General features: G+C 40.7%; 1 protein-coding gene and 1 long non-coding RNA gene across 2 annotated transcripts; one reads left to right on the top strand and one right to left on the bottom strand.

Annotated features, from left to right (window-relative positions):
- Positions 1–460: 460 nt before the first annotated feature.
- On the top strand, positions 461–18,481 carry FAM47E (family with sequence similarity 47 member E). Its single transcript, XM_072115842.1, has 8 exons — positions 461–716; positions 1,718–2,087; positions 2,259–2,431; positions 2,587–2,743; positions 8,059–8,262; positions 9,741–9,902; positions 10,839–10,916; positions 18,237–18,481. Exons 1-8 carry the CDS (start codon positions 664–666, stop codon positions 18,366–18,368), a joined length of 1,329 nt encoding a protein of 442 aa, XP_071971943.1. The 5' UTR covers positions 461–663; the 3' UTR covers positions 18,369–18,481.
- On the bottom strand, positions 12,710–22,384 carry LOC140069770 (uncharacterized). The gene is made up of 3 exons (XR_011848855.1): positions 22,248–22,384; positions 15,947–16,205; positions 12,710–13,358 (listed from the first exon to the last, which is right to left on the bottom strand). It is a non-coding gene; the product is annotated as an uncharacterized lncRNA (long non-coding RNA).
- Positions 22,385–22,451: the final 67 nt, after the last annotated feature.

The raw sequence follows: 22,451 nt of genomic DNA, 5'->3' as shown, positions 1-22,451 counted from the left end.
TAAATCATAAAACAGATTACCATAGATATCCTCACTTCCCAAAATGCACAGTCAAAATAGGAAAACAATTATCCCATGCTGTGAGCACTGTAAATGAAAATAATGTCCAAATTCACAAAATTATGCTTTTTGTGTCAGTTCTGATATGAGGAGGTGCCATGAAAAATATCTGGTAATCAATCTGTTGTGTGTCACTGAAACCTAGACTATGTCTTATGCGGCAATATTTGTAAATTAAAGTACCATATTATGCATAGAAATCTTGCAGCCTAGTTTCTATGTGTGAAAGATCTTAAAGGTCTTTTATACACGTGTTTCACTGAACCCCAATCACTCTCTTGATGTGTGAGAGGATTCAAATGAGTAATTCTCTAGCGGCACTTCTGTCATCGTTTATGACCACTAGATGGCGACCTTTGACCACTGTTTAATTTCCAAATAGTAAGAGGAGGTGTACGTCATCAGTGCGCGCAAGTAGTAGCTAGGGAAGCTAGATTTCTATGGTAACCAGCATGGGAACGAACACAAACCAGATAGACAGTAGGTAATGGAGGACGAGTCCTGGTAACTACCATGTGTGACTCTCCTGTCCAGTCTGCGGGCTAAATAGTTAATTCCACAGATATATGTCCTCATTTATGTGAGATTCTCTATGTATGAGCCATGTCTGCTGTGCCAGGACTGGGAAGTGAATCGCAGCCGCCTCGCTATCCTTGGTGAGTACATTTCATACACCACTATCTTGAAATACATGGATAATATAAGGGGGGATCATGAAGAGTCTTATTGAGATCTTATTGATACATTCTGAAGTTTATACAGCTAAAAAAAGGGGTAAAAAATGTCTCATACAAAAATCTATTCAGAATCTCGACCCCATAAAATAATACAGACCGCATCCAAATGCTCAGTACAGGCAGTCCCTGGGTTACATACATGATAGGGTCCATAGTTTTGTTCTTAAGTTGAATTTGTATGTAAGACGAAACTGTATATTTTATAATTGGAGATCCCGACAACTTTTTTTTTTGTCCCAGTGACAATCAGAGTTTAACATTTTTTTTGCTGTAATGGGACCAAGGATTATCCATAAAGCTTCATTACATACATCTTACAGCTGATCATTGCAATCTGGGACTATAGTAGAGCATCCAGAGAGCTTCACCAGAGGTCACAGGGGGCAGAGGGGTCCGTCTTTAACTAGGGGTCCTCTGTAAGTCAGGTGTCCTTAAGTAGGGGACCGCCTGTATACACTTAATTGTGGAAACCCGCTTTATAGGTAGGAGCACTTGGCTGCGCTGACCCCTACAACACTCTTTTGGCTTCCACTGGGCAATGGAAACCTATAAATATGTCCAGTCTATAATGAGAATTTTAGAAGATATAGATAGCCCATGGGTTGTATATCATTGTAATATAAATAGTGCTCCTTCCTCCTGGGTCTGTTACTAAAGTACTATGGTATACTATATTGGTATTGAGCCCAAACTAAATATTTGGCCATTTCTCTCCATACTTTGTGTGAGATGATGGACATAAATGAAATAAAATATGAAATACCCTCACTCTTTAAGACACAAACAATTTATACAGGTTTTTGGGCTTGTGCATAGATCACATGGTTGCATACCTTTATATAATGTCATCTGTGTGTAAATATATTTATATACTGTAACTGATGACTGTGGTAAATATGAATATGTCATCTGTATTACAGGTATAAAGAGAGGCTGCACAAAAAGTTTCTAAAAGAATCCAACCGTAAACTGAACCTTTCCGGTGCCCTAAATACCCACCAATGGAAATTCTTACCAAAAGGAGTAGATGATTTTCGAGATGGTTATCCTGCCTCAACCGATCACCATATTCCTACCAAAAAGGGTCATGCTCTTTTCTTACATAATGTGGATGATGACCAAGAATCTACTCAGAAACTTAATAAAAAGTTTACCAAAGATCAAACTTACCTCTCTAGGCTTCTGCCGCAGCAGCAAGCACGCAGAGAATACATTGCTGGGATAGAGTATGGCCTAGCACAACACCCACTGGCTCTGTACCCTCACCTAGAAGAAGGAGTACCACCTGAAGTAAGAACTATAATCTGCAGTGTAACCACTCATGGATTGAACTAAAAAAAAACACAGCCAAATGATTATACATATTGATTGTATTGTGTAGTAGATATTAAGCATATTTAACCCATTTAATCATTGTTTTAGTTGCAACTGTAAATTTATCTATACGCTTAAATTTTGAAGCTGTTTGAGGAAATTGTGAGCATCCTAGACCCTGAAATGAGATTAAGGAGCGCTTCCGGATCCTATGAAGATATACAAGAGGAACCAGAGGAAGAGAATATCTTTACACCTGCAGAGCAGCGGGAAGTACCAAGCGTGAAATCACGTGAAGCAAGTACAAGGCAGTCATCAATGTAAGCGGAGCTGCACCTTGATACGTGTACACATGTATTTATAGACAACTTCAGCAACATATGATTTTTATGGTATTGTTATGTTACAGTCTTCAAATGTTTTTGCACTTATTGTTTGCGGATCATTAATCTTAATGTTAATCTTATTGTTGCAGAAGTGAGTCTAGGCTTAAAAATCCGTATCAATGGCTTTCTAACCAAGATTCTCTTCCTGATGACAAACCGTCTAAAACAATGAGGCCTTTCACTCCTGCCCTAGATGAAAATGTCAAGCAAGTGACTAAGGAATTTTGTGATTGGGTGACTTCTTTGGTAAGCTCTTGGGAAAGAAAGTATAGTCTCTGAAATGTTGCATGTACATAAGAATCTTTTTCCCACCTCCCTAGCCCCAAGTAGCTGCCATTTCTGAGTAATCAGTATTGTTAGTTTCTGTAATAAATATGCTAAGTATTGTTAGTTTCTGTACCAAATATGCTTAGTAGTCTTTCTGCAGTCCAATGGCTGGTCTGTGCTGGAGCAAAATGCCTGGCAATGGGTATAGAGAGCCTAATTAACATATTAAGATATTAAATGTGCAAACTTAGGAATCCAAATGCTTGGGAAATACAGGAACTAGAAAAAGATTTTAATAGACCAGTGGAGTAATACCTATAACTTTGCTATTGGTTTAGGTTGGAAGTGGGGACAAGTCCCCTTTAAAGTCCCCGTTGGCAACTGCAGGGTCTTTTAGTTGTGAATGTGTAAGGGCGTGAATGGAGGAGTGAGGAAACCATTCTATAAGTTTGAACCAGAGATGGGAATGCTCTGAAAAGTTACCCAAAACTTTTTTTTTACTAAGAGTGATTTGCTAGTGAATACCAAGAGGTGAAAGGAAGAATTCCAACCCCAGGAGGTCTCCAAGTTTTGTAAGGGGGTGAATGACATAGTTTCTCGGACTCGGGAAGTGAAAGCCACATTTTTACTGGTGCTTTTTTTCTTAAATTCAGTTAAAATTTAGAGACTGTTTGTGAACGGAGGTAATAACAATTACGTTTTTGACAACACGTTCTTCAATCACAACTTATTGCTTAGAGTGGGGCATTTTGTGCCAGTCCACTACTCAACCATGAATGTTTTATAGTAATGTGCGTGGTGTGCCAGATTTATAATGTGTCTTCAATAATGTGGCGCACCCTGCATGTGCTGGTCGTGCTTAAAAAGAGTGCACCAGGACTTTTTTGGTTCATTCAGTTTAACGGGAATGCACCATATTTCTGTCAAGACGCTGTAATAAATGTTGCATACAATCTGAATTGGCCCCGGGACACCCTTTAGGTGCAAGATTTTGTGGCGCAGTGGACACAGAGCAGCTGCGACACAAAACAGACGCTTCATAAATAAGCACTTTCTTTTCAGTGCAAAGTGCAACAGAAAACTAGCGCAGCCAATTTTAATAAATGTGCTCTTTTGTCTTTCCTTTTCTACCTGAGACATAATTTTCTTTCCCCAATTCCCCTGAGTATAGATGCTGTGCTTGCTATATAGGTAAGATTATGCAGCTTTAAGATTCAGCTTTTGTTTTGAAGTCGCTAAGGAAAGTTTGTGTTGGCTTTCTAAGCGTATTATGTCAACTAATAAGAAGTTAATCTCTCTGGTTATTTTGGCTTTGACTTCTGCTCTAAGAGATATTCTCCCCAAATTACAGCCTCACAGGGTTCCCAGATCAGTAGTGTAGAAAAAGAAAAAATCTATATTTATGAGAAATATATTCAGATATAACGTTTTCAATTTATGTTTACACCTTCCATCATTCAGAAGGGTCTTGTTCAATTGCTAGGAATAAAGGGAGCATGGAAGTTCAGTGATAGTGAGGGACATAAATACAGGGGGCTGATCTCATACCGGTATATGGCCAAACTGTGCTTTGATGTGGAGAAGATATAAATAGGTAATACATACGTTTATATGACTTATTTAGAGCGAAGAAAAAGGAATAATCTTTAGATGTTGGATATAGAGTGCACCATTTATTCTTTAGGGAGGTTTTATTAATAGCTGAGTGAATTTGTTTTGAATTGACATTTTCATTGACAGTTTCTGGGTGGATGAGTCTAGTAATGGTTCTAAGGATGCGTTTAGGTCTTTCCCAACTATACATATATCTTCTTGCAAAGTATGTGATAGTAATGGTAGTATGAGCTAATGTCTTGTAGAACTATGTAAATGCCTTCAGGGTCAGTTGGCTGGGTCGACAGGAGGACAAAGGGGACATCTTTCCTGATGGCTATAGTAACACCCTAGTTTTAGTCTGTGGAGAGCAGGCATGAAACCAATGCGTAAATGTTCTGCAACTGGAAATGTGTTTCCTGTAAGATATCAGTATGCAATATCAGTATGTTCCTTTTTAACTGTGTTAAAAATTCTGGATCTCTCTGTGGGTACATTTTATTAGTTTCCATGATGTAATGCTGAGGACCAACATGGATTGAAGATGAAGATATTTATCAGGGCTTCTGTGCCATGCCAGTATTTTTCCCTTTCTACACCAGTGGTGCTGGATGTTGGGTGCGGCCGGCTTGGGATGTCCTGCTGCATTTATTTAACTGGTGTAGAAATAAACCTTGCAGAGGCCCCCTTCGGATACAACAAGAGACCGGAGCCTCCTGATGTATCCGGCTACGCGCCGCTGTATGATAAATAACCCCCAAAGTGTGTCATAAACCAAATAAGAGAGTGGATGCGTATGTTGGACTCAAAAAGTTTGGACTTTTTGAGTCCAACATACGCATCCACTCTCTTCTTTGGTTTATGACATGTATTGTTAGGGATGCGTGGACATTCATTTTCATACGATTTACATTGGTAGTGCCTGTTTGTTGTATTGTGATTTAACCCCCAAAGTGTGTAATCCGTGGAACTAGCTGTAATTTACAATGAGTCAAAGCTGTACACAGAAGGTTCATGGATGCCTAGAAAGAGCCAATGTTTAGGCCGACATTAAGGGGAATTGAGTATTTTTCACTCAGGGTTAAGAAACTGGGGAATGCAGGAAAGTCCTGATATTTTAATGACTCTCTGTATTTTGATAAGAGCGTAAGAAGGGAGGAGTCGAAATATAGACTTACTGACCCGATGGAGAAGTATCAGTGGGCTATAGCTTGGTGAAAGGGATGGAGGAGCGCAACTGGTATTGTAACAGGTCCAATGACATGATGTAAAAGTATCAGTGGGCTGTGTTTCTCCTGGTCGATCCGTATTAGGGTTGTGCTGATAACATAATTTTGAGTGCAGTACAATACCCAGAGAAGTATCACAATACCAATACGATACTTTTAAGAAAAGATAAAGATATTACAGTATCTGAATTCAATGTTAAGGATGCCTTCACATGGAACATTTACATTGCATTTAGAAACGCAATGCAAACATTTGGGGCTCAGCCGAATCGTGTTTCAATGTGTTTCCAAGAACACATGTGATCAGTAATGATCAACCAGGGTTTTGCAAGGAGAGCCTTAGTTTTTGAGATCTCTGAGAAGATCCATCTCTATATAGTTCTAGGCTTTGTATCTCTATGGCAGTTAGAGAGTAAAGGATGTGAGCTCAAATCCCAGCTTGGAAGCCCTGGTATTTGTAGAAACACTATATATGGACAATTCATGGTATTTTCCTGATGGTCCTTACTCTGCGGCTGGCGCGACACATCTATACAAAGGATTCTCTGCCCTATGTCTACTCTGAGGATTCTCCGCAGACAGATACTAGGAGTCTGTACAACGGCAGTCATTCAGTACCGAAGATTACAGAAACCTAGTATTGAACCGAGCATATACTGAGGTTTTGATACATCCTGCAACCCTAATCCTTATATTGTTCCTGGTTATTGAATATGTAAATTCTGTTTCAGGACTTGTTGCTCAAAGTCTGTATATTTGTCAATTGTTTAAGGCTTCAGGCAGGAAATTGCAGTGTGTGTGCTTGGAGCAGTATTACTAGAAAGTTATACTGCTCAGGCTGTGGCATCCAGTGGGATTTTTGTAGAGTGTTCCACCCTGGATGTGTTGGTTTTCTGGAACATATTGCGGCTGGTAGTGGCCACACACTGTCCAGAAGAGGCAGTGGTAGGAAAGGGAGTTGATATACCAATTGGAGAGGCCTTATGTTGCTGTTTTTCCCTTTCCAGCGAACTGGAAGGTGCAGAACATGTTTCACCAAAATAGGCCCCACATTCTGCATGCTGTGGGCTGCAGTAGGCAGCGTCAGATTGTGGCCTGAAGGAGCAAAAACAATGGCTGATGTTGGTAGATTAGGTGTCGAGGGGACCCTATGTGAGTTTAAGTGGAGTTTAAACTCTCGAGGATAGCCTGAGGGAATAGGAAAGGACAGCTGTATCAGGATCTGCTAAGGCACGTTCAGCTCCGTCACAGGTTGGCCACTCCCTCCATTGAAACAGAGCCATATCAGCATGGTAGTGTGCACCAACTCTCGTCAGATATAAGTCTGGTCCGTAACAGGATTATATCAGGCCAGGTGTCAACCCACATAACGTATTTATAGTCTAAACATGGATGTGGGTATTTGTGGATTAAGGTACCTGTGTTGTGCCTGGAGGTTGTGTGGCCAGTTTTCTTGTGTAGAAGCCCTGAAAAATGTCCCCCAATTACCATATCCAGCTTGTATTCAGGATAAGGCCGGGGGAGGTGCGGGGCAGTTCTGTTTTATGTAATGTACAGATGTACATGAAAAGATCTGACATGTGCCCCCCTTATTGCATTGAATAGATAATTTAAATAAAATTGATATGTATTAGACTGCGCTATCTGCTGTGAGATGTGACTGAGCTGCAGGGTTTGCTGGAACTTGCAGCTGAGGATCGTGCATGAGTGAAGCAAGTAAGATGACTCATTTTAGGTATATAAAACATGCAAACTGTCTGGCACAGCAAATCTATATTACACTAAGATTCCAAAGAATTTATATTGTATGTATAAAAAGCTTGCCAGACTTGTTCTTTGTTACTCATTTACTTTTTATATGATATCCTTTGTCACTGCTTTCTTTATACAGGTAACTATGTGTGACAGAGAAGGGATAGTTTGACAGTCCTATCATTATATAGGCCAGTGATGGCGAACCTTTCAGAGACCGAGTGCCCAAACTACAACCAAAATTCACTTATTTACCATGAAGTGCCAACATGGCATTTCAAGCAGTAACTTATTGCTTCCTGTTCTTCAACATCATTCAATTGTATTGGCTCTCCTATTCTGACCATCATTGTAGCTTCTCTCCAGGAAGAATGGTGGGTTCAGCAGGATGACCTCCAAAAGACAATGCAGTTCAGTCAACACCTTCTCACTTTTAAAGTGAAGTGTTGCTTTAAAATAGCACTGAGAGCAGAATCCCTTAATTTGCTTGGGACTGCAGAAAGATTTGGTGGATGTAGTCCTGTTTGGTGAAATTGGGGCGATGGCCTGAGTGCCCACAGAAAGGGTTCTGAGTGCCACCTCTGGCACCCGTGACATAGGTTCGCCACCACTGATATAGGCTATGTCCAAAGCAGAAGAATGCAGCTGTGAACACAGCGTGCTGACATTTTATTCCATGCATTTATATGTATTTATGGTTTTTTTTTGTAATCTCTGCAGGGTGGTGAGCCATGCAATGTCAATGAATCTACCATCTTTAGTTTATTTGCCAGTGGTTATGAGACAAAGCCTGCCCTCAGTGTCCCAATCCATGTAGTGGAGCTCAACAATGTTCCTCCAGAGCTAAGAATGTCTGTAGGAGTTTCACCTCATCAAGGCAGTGCAAAGACCTCATTCTCAAGGAACGCACACAACTTATCTGAGGTAATTTTTTCATAGAAGCAAGGTCTATGAGAAACCCACTGGTGGGGATGTATGAAGTCTCATTAAAATCAGCGCTGCAGCTGATTTTATTCTGTTAATGCCCGGTACCCACTAAAACCTCTAGGTCTTTAGTAACTTAAGTCTCTGTCAAAAAAACAGAGGAAAGTACTCCTGCACTTTAGACCAGGTTTGACTTGCTTTAAACAAGTCAAACTTTGGGAAAAGCAGGAGAGTGACAGAACACCATGGGGCACATTTACTTACCTGGTCCCCCGGAGTTCCCGAAAGTGCATTGTCCGTCCGGAATGCACTGTGCCACTTAGATTGTGCGCCCGAGATCCTGCATCTGTCGTTTCCCCGCTCAGGTCCGCCGGAGTTCACCATCTTCCTCCCGGTGCATGTAAGTGTTTGACTTGGGACACAATTTTGAAGTTAAATCCCGCGTTTTGTCCGAATCCGTCAGATCCGTCAGATCCTGAAAGCCGGTGCGATTGCGCCAAAATCCACAAAATCCAAAAACCCCTTTTAAATCCCTGTCCCAGCGTCAAATGCCTTAGTACACCCCTTCCCACATTGTGTCTAGGTTACATTATTTGCATTATAAACATAGAATTATGACTGACTCGGACATGTTGATGAAAATCCTAGGTGTTTAACTTGTTTCTGTAGCTGCTGTACACTTATAAGATGTTTTAATTTCTATTGTTTAACTCTCAAAGTTTATCTCAAGTTATAATAAGTATTTTTAGCTAAATAAATTCAATAAAGCCAAAACAGAGTTTTTCTGAGGGCGGTGCTGTTATTTGAATCTCTCTCTGCTTCTTCATTAAATTCTCTTTTTCAGCTGCTCCCTCCCTATTTTGTAATTTTTTGCCTTGGTTCCTATTCTTCATCTATTCTTCCATATCCTTTGTTTCTTACCCATTACAATATTACCAGTCATTCTTTGGATTCTCCATTTGGTCCTGGAATTTTATCTTGTTGATCCAGGGTTACATTCTGAGCATCTCCCATATAAAGAGTTGGAAAGGAAATATTTTTCGACTATGAGCTACTTGGCGTCCACCCTATATGTTTTATAGGGTGGACTTGTATCTTAGTATGATACTACGCTCCCTCCTTCCTTCTGTGTCGCCTTTACCTCTGGTCCTTCCTGTTGACCTAATACTGTGCCTCTCCCTTTTTCAGGTTACTCTTCTCTGGTTCCTTTCCTACCATGCTCCCTACTGATAACTTTGGGCCACAATCCCTGTAGTTCTTCCTGCTCCTTCCTCTGATTCAGAATTCATTTTTACTTATTCTCTGGAGATTTACTAAAGTGATTAAGCTTTGGTGAACTTGTACCTTACTGGAATACATTTTATTATAGCCATGTGATTGTGAGTGGGTTAAAACAAGATTTTCTAATCCCTGTTGGTATGTTGCTTTGTTTTTAAGGTGGAATAAACTGCAAATTGTATATTATTTCCTTTTTACAGGAGTCCACATTTTGTCCAAGTTTGGTAAAAACTAGATATGGAGCTTGGTACCTTGATCCTAAGACGTGGAAAAGGCAGAAAGTCAATGAACCATTGAAAGATCCCACCATAGAAAAGCAAAGAGAAAAGGGTGGACATTCAACAGAAAGGATAAGCCATAAGGTTTCTTTCATATAAAAAAATATTTCCTGGTCTTTTCTTACATATAGGAACTTGTCAGTTTCTAAAATTATGAAGCTAATTATCCCATACCTTATGACATATACACTGAAAGGTAACCTTTGGCCTTCAGGACTGCAGCAGTTCAGTTTGGGATACACAAACACAGCTATCAGCGGTCTCGGGTTGTGCCCGGAAGACTTCCCACCATACACGAATACCATTTCCACAACCATAAACTGATGACACCTGACAGGAAGGTCTTATAGATTGATACTGATGATGCCAGATGAATACCATATCATCAGTATAATGCAACAAAAATATAGCTTTCATCAGTGAGATGTTTATGTGTTTTTCTTAATTGATTACATCAATCTTGGTAGTATGCTTGACACCATTGCAGAGGAAAACCCCACATAGTTGTTGGACCCAGGCTAGTCTGGCAGTAATGAATCACTTTTTTAGTAGTTGCTTATATCGCATGATATTTCTACTTGGTGGACATTCACAAAAAGCTTATCCCTAATATTTGTTGTACTCAAGTTTTATTTGTTTAGATTCCTCATAAGGCTGTAGTGAATGGGCATTTGACTCTCATAAAGTGTATTTCTAAGTATGTATGTATATCCCAGGGTCAACATCTGTAAAGAGTTTGTATGTTCTCTCCGTGTTTGTGTGGGTTTCCTCAGGGTACTCCGGTTTCCTCTCACACTCCAAAACATACTGGTAGGTTGATTAGATTGTGAGCCCCATTGGGGACCGATTTGGCTTTGTGTAGCGCTGCGTAATCTGTGTGCGCTATATAAAGGAATTATTATTATTATATGCAGTACAAAGATAATTGTATTTTTTATTTTTTTTCGTTAAGCATAAATTCAAAAAAACCAAGCTATACTCTATTAGCTTGCATAACTCATGTTATCTTTGTCATTATAGGATGAAGGACTTCTGCAGCTTCATGGAACTAGTGCATTTAAAGATTTTATTGAGAAGAAAGGCTATAGAAAACCTGAGGTTAGTGTTGCCCTTTCTATTTAATTTCTATGTAAATTATTTATTTACACAATAAGGGTAAGTATACTTTTGGGGTAAAATTTAAAGGGTTCTTCAGTTTTCTTCCCTAATCATTGTATCACCTTAAAAAAAATGTCATGGGCTGAGCCCGTTCTGTACACAGCGGGTTTTAGTTTCATTATGCATCTAACACCCAAGGCTTACACCTGCAATCGCTGCTGGCACCGATCACAGGTGTTAGCCCCTTTTGTGGTGCTATCAAACGCAAAGGTGGCACTTAAATGAAGGCTCTGCCATCTTGTACCTGCCATCCCCATGACGTCCTCCCATGTCAGCCCATACTGCATAAAGTACCTCCTTTAGGAAGTACAATTTGTACACAGAATATAAGCCCTCATACAGCTCTGTACACTGAAAAATAAAAAAGTTTGGGATTTTTGAAAGTGGGGAGCAAAAAACAGAAAGGTAAAATGAAAAAAGACTGTTGGTAGCGAGGAGTTATACATCTACATTAAACCAGGGACACTCATAAATCCAGGTACTGTGACTGGGGTGTGCTTATATTTGTTAGCTGTGGCCTCTTAAATTTGTTATCGTTGGCCTCCTTGATTTCTTCTTTTAAAATTATGTTAATGAGTCTAAGGGGCTACCCTAGTCCCTCTGTGATATGGCTTTGCAGGCTGTCACGCTGTCTTACTCTACCCTCTGCCCCATCAGTGAACACCTTCTGCTTCCTGCATTGCCTAGATAAGTATGTGTCCCTGGTTTATCATTCTTAAAGGGGTTGTCCGAGTTTAAAAAAAAACTATATGTGGCCGGGAGCGGGGTTACTAAAACAATAAAGCTGTACTTACCTCCCGGTGCCCTCCCGTATCCAGCGCTGCTGTCGCTCCGGTCCGGGGGCCATGTAAACAAACATGGCCGCCGGAGCAGCGCTGGACTCAGCTTCCGGCCGGCCGTGGCCGGGTACGCCTATCCGTCCCTATACACTGCATTGTGTATGGGGACCGGAAGGTTGTCGCATCCGGCCGGAAGCTGAATCCAGCGCTGCTCCGGCGGCCATGTTTGTTTACATGGCCCCCGGACCAGAGCGACAGCAGCGCTGGATACGGGAGGGCACCGGGAGGTAAGTACAGCTTTATTGTTTTAGTAACCCCGCTCCCGGCCACATATAGTTTTTTTTTAAAACTCGGACAACCCCTTTAATGATAGTTGGTATACAACGACCAGTCATCAGTGCTGTTGCTGTGGATCTTTTTGCTATGGATCAATGCCTAGATTGTATAAAGTTTAATCCACTTCTCAGCAGTTGAAGTAAACAAATGTGCTCAATATATCAGTTCCTGCCCTGGGGATCATCTTGTATTTGGACAGTGAAACAAGGAGGCTAAAGGAAAAGACAATGTATACATTTATTTAAAGCGTAACTGTAAAGTTAGAATTATTTTACCAAATTACTATGTGTGATTCCCCCTTTAAAAACAAACAGAATGATGCCTACTTTGTGCTGCTAACCCTTTTCTTTCCAAACTTGTGGCAGTGGCATAGGAAACAGCCACTGCAGTATGGAGATAATCTGAGGTGTATAGCAAAGAAACTGCTGGATTTAGGTAACAAAGATAATAGGAAAAGCTGGTCTGTCACTAGTCCTGTCACCACTACCTGTTGGAGCAGCTCACAAGGATCCCACCCCAGCCTTTATCTAGTCATTTCATACATTAATCATTATAAAAATCATCTTTTCTTTATTATACAAATAAGGCTGGGAGAGAGAAAGTGATGTCACCCCTGTTACTCCTCCCCTCCTGTGTAATATATAGTAAAGCATTGCTATTGTTTTGTTCAGGGCTGGATTAAGGGTGGTAGAGGCCCCGGAGCGCCAACTGGTGGGTTCCCATACCACAATTTTTTCAATAAAGTAAATGTTGCTCCCGAAAATTATAATGCTTCTCCAGAGATCCCACATAACAGAATTGCCCATAAACTGATTTACATTTACGCAGAGTTTAGTCCAAGGCAAGCCTTCACTACTGTTTCTGCTAGCTGGTCTTGCACAGAGGCGCATAGTACATCCAACTTTCAGACTCCCACAGCAGTAATCTGCCTATCACTTTTACAGTTTGTGATCTGTTAGCAAACATTCCAACTGGCGATTCTATCCTATTCTCTACCCAAGGTAAAAGATAAAACGGCTCCCTTCCCCTCCACCGCTGTCGTCCTAAATCCCCTGTTATATTCTGCATAGAATCGAGTTGATAGAAAAATGGCTCGCTGACACTACACACACTAGTATCAGTCATGACATGAACATCAGTGGCATCTAGTATGTTACAGGTGACCATCTGCTCCATCAGGGATTTCATTATTTCTTCTCCCGTCCATGGTTTATCTGCCAACAGATTTGCCAGATTTCTCCCGGGTTGCAACAGCACATCTCTCACACTGCAACCATAAAAATACCTCAGTCAGTTACACTGTACGGTCACCTGGAAAACAGTGCTCCTAAATAATATACATCCCTCACACCACATCTGACCACATTGTCCCTTACAATTAAAAAATCCATAATATATACTAGATTCCCCCTGTAAAACTTACCTAATAATACCTCAACTAAATTGATGATTAGTGATAATGCCATACACAGTGGTATGTACACAACACATGATGCATTTGCAATGCTTTTTAAAACACAATGCAAATGACCGCAGCCTCAATAATATGTGTCCTTTTAATATACCTTACCCCTTTACTCTTACTTTACATACACACTTATATACAGTGTGACCCCCTAATGATTTTATATACAGCTCCTCCCAAATTCATTTAGATACAGACCCCTCAAATTTATTAATTTACATATGGTCTTCATGTAAATGCCTCATTGTCGAGAACAATTAATTTAAATTAATTAATTAAAATATGGCCACTATATTTCCTACCATGTTTAATTATATACAAAACACCATATACAGACCCTCCTAGTTTAAATATGTAGAGCCCGCAGTTTCACGGCAGTTTACCATATACATATCCTCCAATTTATAGGACATCTACCGTAGGTTTACTGTTGGTAGATGTGTCCTAATAAGAAGTATGATCCTCAGGACTCCTATTATAATTGTATATGCTGTGATTGTGGAAATGTAGTTATAAAATGTATTAAAATTACCCTGAGGTGCTCAGGCTACGTCACCCAAGCGCCTCAGGTAGCCTTGTATTTTAACCCCAGGCCATTTTTCGTTTTTTTTTTTCACTCCCCACCTTCAACTTTTTTATTTGTCCATGTACAGAGCTGTGTGATGTCTTCTTTTCTGCGTAACAAATTGCACTTCGTAGTGATGGTATTAAATATTCCATGCCATGTAATTGGAAGCTGGAAAAAAATTCTAAATGCAGTGAAAATGATGAAGAAACACATTTGCTCCATTTCTTGTGGGCTTGGTTTTTACAGCTTTCACTGTGCGCCCCAAATGACAGATCTACTTCATTCATTGGGTCAATACCATCACAGGGATACCAAATTTGTATAGATTTTATAATGTTTTCATACATTTACAAAAATTAAAACCTCTTGTACAGAAAAAAAATTCTTCATTTTACAGTGTTCTTGCCCAAATAACTTTTTCATACTTTAGTATACAGAGCTGTGGGTGGTGTCATTTTTTGCGACTTCTGATGACGTTTTCAACGCTTTTATTTTTGGGACTGTGCGACCTTATGATCACTTTTTATAGAATTTTTTCTATTTTTCAAAATGGCTAAAAAATGCAATTTGCGACTTTGGGCGCTATTTTCCGCTACGGGGTAAAACGCAATGAAAAACGGTTATTATATTTTGATCGGGCATTTTCAGACGCGGTGATACCTAATGTGTTTAGGAATTTTACTGTTTATTTATATTTATCTCAGTTCTAGGGAAAGGGGGGTGATTTGAATTTTTATGGTTTTTTAACATAATTTTTTTTACTTTTTTTTATTTATTTTTTTTACTATTTTTCAGACTCCCTAGGGTACTTTAACCCTAAGTTGTCTGATTTATCCTACCATACACTGCCATACTACAGTATGGCAGTATATGGGGATTTTGCATACCATCTATTACAGATCGCACATTGTAATAGATAGCCTTGATCATGACAGCCTCGGATCTTTGTGTGATCCGAGGCTGTCATGACAACGGATCGCCGCTCCCCGGTGACGTCACAGGGAGGGACGATCGGAGCCAAGATGGCGGCGCCCACACGGGTTCATTATGAAGCAAATGCGCGGTGAGTATGAAGAGGACTCAGCCCGTGAGCCCTCTTCATACTCCCCCATGCACAGCAAGAAGTAAGGGTACGTATTATTGTGCTATGGGGTTAATATATGAACTCCCCCCGTAGCACTAGCGGTACTGCCCATCTATGCTATTTGGGGGGGGGGGGCAGGACCACTAGTGCTACGGGGGAGTTCATACATTAAAATACAAGGCTCCTTGAGGTGCTCAGGCTATGTTAACCGAGCGCCTCAAGGAGCCTTGTATTTTAATGTATGCACTTTCCCATAGTAATTTGCATAACTTTTAAATCTATATATTTCCGCAATCACAGCATATAGAGTTATAATAATAGAAGTCTGAGGAACAAACTTCTTATTAGGACACATCTGCCATCAGTAATATACAGCACCCCTCCCCCCCCCCCCAGATTCATTAAAATTTGTCCCATATACAGATCCTCCTGGTATAATTATATACAGCCTCCTATATATAGTTCCCCCCCTCCACTCTAATTATATAGAGTATCCCATGTCCTGCGCACATATGCAGTCAACCGCCCGTCAGGCACAATTATATAAATTTCCCTATATATAGCTTCCAGAGTATACAGATTCTCCCCCATGTAAAGTTTTACACAGCCCCTCATATACTGATCCTCCCCAGGTTTAATTAATATTTTGCCCTCTACTCCTGCCTCCTATATGCAGACAGACCCCAAATCATTTTATGTGGCCAGTAGGAAAATAATAAAACTGCATAATCACCTCACCTTCCAGTGTTCCCACGCCACTACAATCTTCCTCTTCATCAAACTCTTCTGGCATCCCGCAGATAATGATTCTTGTGGACGACTTTGGCGACCATTAGCCGCTGTGGATCGCACACGGAAACAGTCTGTGACGCATATGAACTGAGTTGCTGATTGTTCATAACTGATGGGGGCCCATTCACAGGCAATGTGGTGGGGGCCCTGCTGCATGTGCCTCAGGAGCCCCCGCCTATGATCCATCTCTGGCTTTATATGCTGCCTGTGAAAGACACAAACATTACCTAGATGTCAGCTAGAGACACAGACAAGCACCTGACATGTTCTGTCCTCCCATACACGACTGCATCCTGTAGCAATGGTATCTCTAATCACACAGTCTGCAGTGGGCGTGGCAACCAGAACAAGGTAGCACATAGAGGCAGCCAGCACCAGGAGTGTCACTTCATTATACAGGCTGTCAGTCAAGCACTGGGGGTGTGGCTGTGCTTGACACTTATGAATAAGCTGTACTGCTGAATATAATGACTCAGTGGACACATCTCCGGTCATTTGCATAAAGCTTTTGGACCAAATAGTTTGAGTTTTCAGGCACGTAGAGGGACAATATAGATATAGAGGCAATGCTTTCTAATGCCAGTTTATGACAATATATTTAGTTTTGGGGGTTAATTTGCCTGACAAGTTCTCTTTAATTTATTTAGAGGCATACATCTAGGCGGCAGGGAGATCAAGGGTGGTGTAGGATAAACCAGTCTTAAGAGATGAGAGGACCCAAACTTTAAGGTCGCTCTGCCTAACCTGCACATGTTGTGTGATATGTGGACACCCCTGGCCAATCATAGCCATGCCTGGTTACTAAGGATGTAAATGCGTCTGGCTGCTCAGCAGCATATAATATAACATGACATGTCTGAACACAGAACTTAAAGTTTGAGTCCGCTCATCTCTACCAGTCTTGATAGATCTCCCCTGAAAAGTAAAAAAAGGCACAAATCCATTATAGTCAATGACACTGAGAAAAAAAAAATGACTACTACTTCTCTCCTATGTAATAAAAGGAAAATCATGAAACGGCATCTTCCTGTTTAGTAGACGAAAAAACCTGGATGACAATCATAAGAAACATGGAGGAGACACAAGCTTGACACAGAACAAATCCCCATATATGAAATGGACCATTTTTTGTAGTTCACAAAATGAATAGGTCACGTGACAGCAGCTGGGAAACAAAGCTGCATTTACATATATGAGCTGCCATCAGTTAAGGGGTATAAATATAGTGGTATTCCTATGAAGACAATATACTCAGGAGAACTGTTATTAACAAAAATACAGCATTTCAAAGATATAATTCCAACCTGTCAGTCCTGGTGTTTACAATTTTGGTTGTCTCTGGATATGACGATAAATGTTCTGATTCGGATTCTTCTCATGAATAGCTTCTCTTGTCTGCACAGTGCAGTGTTCTCTGCCTCCTACGCCTCCCCCCTGCATTACAAGACCAGCTCAGACACAGGCACTTTCTGCTGCCAAACAGCAGTGTGCAGAGACTTACTCTGTCTTACATCCTACAGACAGATGAGGTTTTAATCTAGGGGAGTGCTGACTCTGTGTTTATTGATTAGGCGAGTTAGCAGAGCTGAGAGTGTCATTGTGTTTTCTATCCATCTCATGGATCTCATTATTTTCATCTCTGATCTGTCTCATCTCTCTTTTTCTATGTGTCAGATACTAATAGAATGATCAGAAGCTAAATAAAAGTGTTGCTAAACCCTGGACCCTGATAATCTAACCACATTCTCAGCACACAGTACTAGATGGATAACGAAGTTTCTGCTTACAGAGTCCCAGCCCACACTGGATATAGGAGCTAAAACAGCAATAAAACTGAATAAAGTTGTAAAGTAAGGGGTTAAAAATGATTTTTATTGTGTAAACATCACTAGGATGTTTGAATTTGATAGCTATCTTTCTATGGGAAAACCCCTTTAAAACTAATCGGATTGTGAGATGTATGCTAGCCTCTCTTTTGCGACTAGCGTATGATTTCATACACACAGTAGGAGTTTGCACAGCCCTGTGTAAGATGAAAAATTACGCGGGTGTGTGAGGGGAATACAGGTCACAAACAATGGACTTTGGGTCCCTGTTTTCAGTCCCAGAAATACATATGATCCTTGTGGGAAAGCCTTACTTACAGGGCTTCATATAAATACTTATGTCCAGTATTGTCCTTTGTCACGTTCAATACCGCTGTTCATTATTAATAATACTTATATTTCTATTTCAGTTTCTCAACAGACTGTTCTATAAGAAGGATTATAATGCAATAGTAACTGAATCCAGGGCAGCTTCTTCTGCAAGAAACACCTGGTACCGTTCCAGTTCAGCGTCCACCCACGAAGAGAGTATAATAAACTGACTAGCTGCCTAGCAACATTGTGCGTTTCATTTTATGGATATGACAAGTCCAAGAATAAACATGAACAAAATAGCTGTTTATAGATTGATTTTTTTTTTAAGTGATGCATTTTTCAAGATGCAAAACCATAAATAAATCCTCTCTGGTCACTGCATGCACTGTTTTCATTATGGAAAACATACACTTTGAGCATTTATCATGTATTCTACTCTAACTTTGGTATGAATCTTATGTGGTAAGTTGAAAGCTTAGGCTGATTTCAAACGTTCGCAAAATGGAATCAAAACGCACTGGGCTAGGCCATGGCCAATCGCATCATGCATGCGTTTTTTAACGGACTGCTTAAAAACGGCCCAAAAACAGGTTAAAAACACCACGTAGGCTGCCGGCCTTAGGAGCGAGGTAATATTTTTGCCTTGTCTTGCTACTTTCAGCTATGAATGTTCGCAAGACTGATTACATTTTTCTTGTAGTGAGCAACAAATTGCGATTATTGCAGTGCTTCTATGCTAGAAAACTGGTGTAGTAGCACCATCTTAGTAGGCATTCTTATTTTTAGTATCCATTAACACCTCCAGGACTAAGCCATTTAAAGGCTTTAGGTCCAAGTCTGATTTTTGATTTTTCTCTTCACACGTTTTACTTCACATTAGTTGAAAAATTTGGATGATATCTTTTGTGTTTGAATGAAAAAAAAAACGGAAAATTGTCAAAAATTTCTAAAAATGTTTTATTTTCAAAGTTCTACATTTCCTGCTTTTCAGGCAGATAGTTATAGCACCCATGCGGCTTCATAACTAACAGTTTCTAAATGTCATCTTACAACTTATATCCTCATGGGCTTTTTATGCATCCTTTTTTCTAGGTTGTTTGGAGGTTCAAAATTTTGGGTGCACTTTTTCTCATTCTTATGAAAATCTATATTTAGAGGCACCTGCTCATCTTTAAGTGACTTTGAGAGACCTAAATAACAGTAAAACCCCATAAATTATGCCACTTTGGAAACTATACCCCTCAATGTTTAAAAATAAAAAAAATCAACTTTAAGAAGTTTGTTAACCCTTTGTTTGTTTGTTTGTTTGTTAAACAAAATGGAGGTTGCATTTACAAACTGTAATTATTTTTATACGATATATTAATTGTGGCAAAAAATTGAACAGTCACAATATATTAGATGACAAAAAACTCCACAAAGTATGATACCCAAGTATGTGTTGGTAAACTGTGGGGCACACGGCTGGGCACAGAGCATAAGGAGCGCCATTCAGAGCAGATTTGCATTGTCACATTTTACATACTTTAACCCCTCAAGCCATCATGATGTTCCCCAACGTCTTTGGCAGCAGTGCATAAAGACACCATGACATTGTGGAACGTCATGGCTTCTGACTGTCACCCTGACAAAAACGCAGGATAACAGAATCAAAGGTATTCTGCATAGGTTGACAGCAGCACTGTCAGATGGGGCTTTCAACACAATCCTATTGGGCTTCTATAAAGGCAGCCCTGTGATCCTTCATCGGACCTCAGAGCTGCTGTAGCAATTCTCGTCCCTGTAATGATCTATAGACACCGCAGTCGCCATGAACCGCGGTACCTAAATGGTAAACGGCTGGGATCGTGATAGTTGCGATTCCAGCTGCAGGAACATGGCTGTCACATGCTGCCAGGATGCTGTGGTGATCGCAAAAGCTCAGCTTCTAAGCCTGCGCAATTACCATAACTTAACTGTACGTCATGGTGCGCAAAGTACCCACACCTTATGATGTACAGTTACGTCAGGGTATGGGAAAGGGCTAAAGGGGTTTTCCTTTTTTAGCAAATAATTGATATCATTTGTGTAATGAAAGATTATACAATTTTCCAATATACTTTCTGTATCAATTCCTCACAGGTTCTATTTGTTGTTATTTTATAACAACTTCCTGTGTATACACCGACCCATGGTCAAGTGATGTCACACAGATGCACAGGGTTGTCTCTGTGATACTAATGAGCAGTGCACCTGTGTGACATCGGTGAAGGCACTAGTGAAGCAGTTAAGGGACATCTACCACCAGGATGAAGGATTGTAAATCAAGCACACTGACATATTGGTGTGTTCCCTCTCTGGCAGGAGCTGCTCTTCTTATTGCTTCTTATGCCCTGGTTTTTGCAAAAAAAAAAAAAGACTTTTAAAATTATGCAACTAAGCCTGAGAGGTTCCAGGCTCCATAGATGCCATATGTCATTTGCATATTTTTAAACCCTTTTTTCTTAAAGAGAATAAGAAACTCAACCTGCCAGAGAAGGCACACACCAGTATATCAGTGTTCTTGGTTTACAATCCTTCATCCTAGTGGTAGATGTCCCGAAAGCAATCGTCTTCACCACCATGCAAAACCTCACCAAGCAAGGATCTGCTGGGTGGAGAAAGGGCACGAAATTCTGCTGCTGCACCCTGCAATTGTGAAACTGCTTCCTGGCTAAACGCAGGTGTCAAAACACATTGAGACACACAAACGCAGCGATTCACAATCAGACGTGCACCTGCTTCTTTCAAAATACGTTTAAAACACAGGAAAAAACATGTAAACAGAAATAACATTATCTGGTTTTGCAGTAAGGTTAAAAAATTCTCTACCTTTTAGTCCCCATTGCCCAGCTCAGCAACTGAACCTCTTACAGGAAACCTACCACCACGGATCTATCTATTAAACAGGGACCTAATATTCACTAAAGACAGATTGTAAAAGTCCATGACACCTGCAGTGCACATATGCCCCGCTGCCTTCTCTAAGCATTTGCATTACAATATAATTGTGTGTTATAACTTACCTTGCACCCTGATATAATGCTCTGTTTAGTCCCAGGGGTTGACTTCGGTTTGGATGCATTTAAAAAACAACACATGACTTGTGTGTGCTGCTCTCTCCTCAGCACTCAGCCCCCACCTTTGTGCTCCTGTACTGCTCCTCCCCACTGATGTCAGCTCAGGCTGTGACCTCTTTGAAGGAGCAGGAGGGAGGATTTGTTCAAGAGCACAAAGGTGGAGGCCAGGAGCTGAAGAGTTTTAGGAAATGCATCTAAACCAGAGCCAACCCTTGGTACTTAACAGAGGATTCTGTCAGGGTGCAAGGTAAGTTATAACGCACAATTATATTGTAATGCAAATGCTTATAAAAGGCAGAAAGGGATATGTGCAATACAGGTGTGATGGGCTTCTGTAACCTGTCTTTAGTGAAAATGAGGTCCCTGGTGACAGGTTCCCTTAAATGTAGATCTGGTGACAGGTTCCTCTAATCTGTAGCAGGATAGCCCTTTTAAAGGCTAATCCTTTAGTTGCCCAAATCTGATGATCCTCATTTGTAAATTTACTAAATAGGCTTCTGGGGCATGGTGCGGCTACTCCATGCCCCAGTAGCTTCTTGCGTTCCACCTACCAATCCAGCTTCAGCACTCAGCATGCGCAAAACGCAGGCCGGCCGTGGCGCTGTCTCGGCGCCAGAGCTACTGCGAATGCGCAGGACCCGGTGTCGTGACGGGTGTGCCCAACTCTTCGTAGCTGCGCGCAGAAGCTGGATTGGTAGGCAGAACTTAAGAGGCTACTGGGGCATGGAGTAGCCGTGCCGTGTAGCTTCAGCTCCGGCTACTCCACCCCCCTAATAGCCTCTTTAGTAAATTTGCATATTGGGGGCATTAAAAATTATAAAAAAAATTTTGGCAACTAAAGAATTAGCCCTTAAAAGTGCTATTATGCTATAGATTAGAGGAACCTGACACCAGGTCAGGGCGTGCGGGGGCGTGCATAATTGGGGTGCGGCAAAAGGCTGACGTAAACTGGAACACCTCCGGCTCATTAACATATTTTTATAAAGTTGATTTCTTGGACAAACGTACCTTACAGAAGATAAGAATAATGGTGCCCAGTGCCCCTAAGGTAACAGAATGACAGTGACCAGTAAATCTAGAGTTTTCGAGGGGACCTTGCTGCTAGGTCTGGAAGCAATGCTCTGCATCCCATAAGCCATCCTGAGCTCGTGCTTAAATCCTTGAAGATTTATTTCTTTAGCACATTATGGGATTTTGACAAATCCAATTCAC

Source organism: Engystomops pustulosus, chromosome 1 (genome assembly GCF_040894005.1).
Source record: "Engystomops pustulosus chromosome 1, aEngPut4.maternal, whole genome shotgun sequence".
Taxonomy (NCBI): Eukaryota; Metazoa; Chordata; class Amphibia; order Anura; family Leptodactylidae; genus Engystomops; species Engystomops pustulosus.
This window is presented reverse-complemented; position numbering and strand designations above follow the sequence as displayed.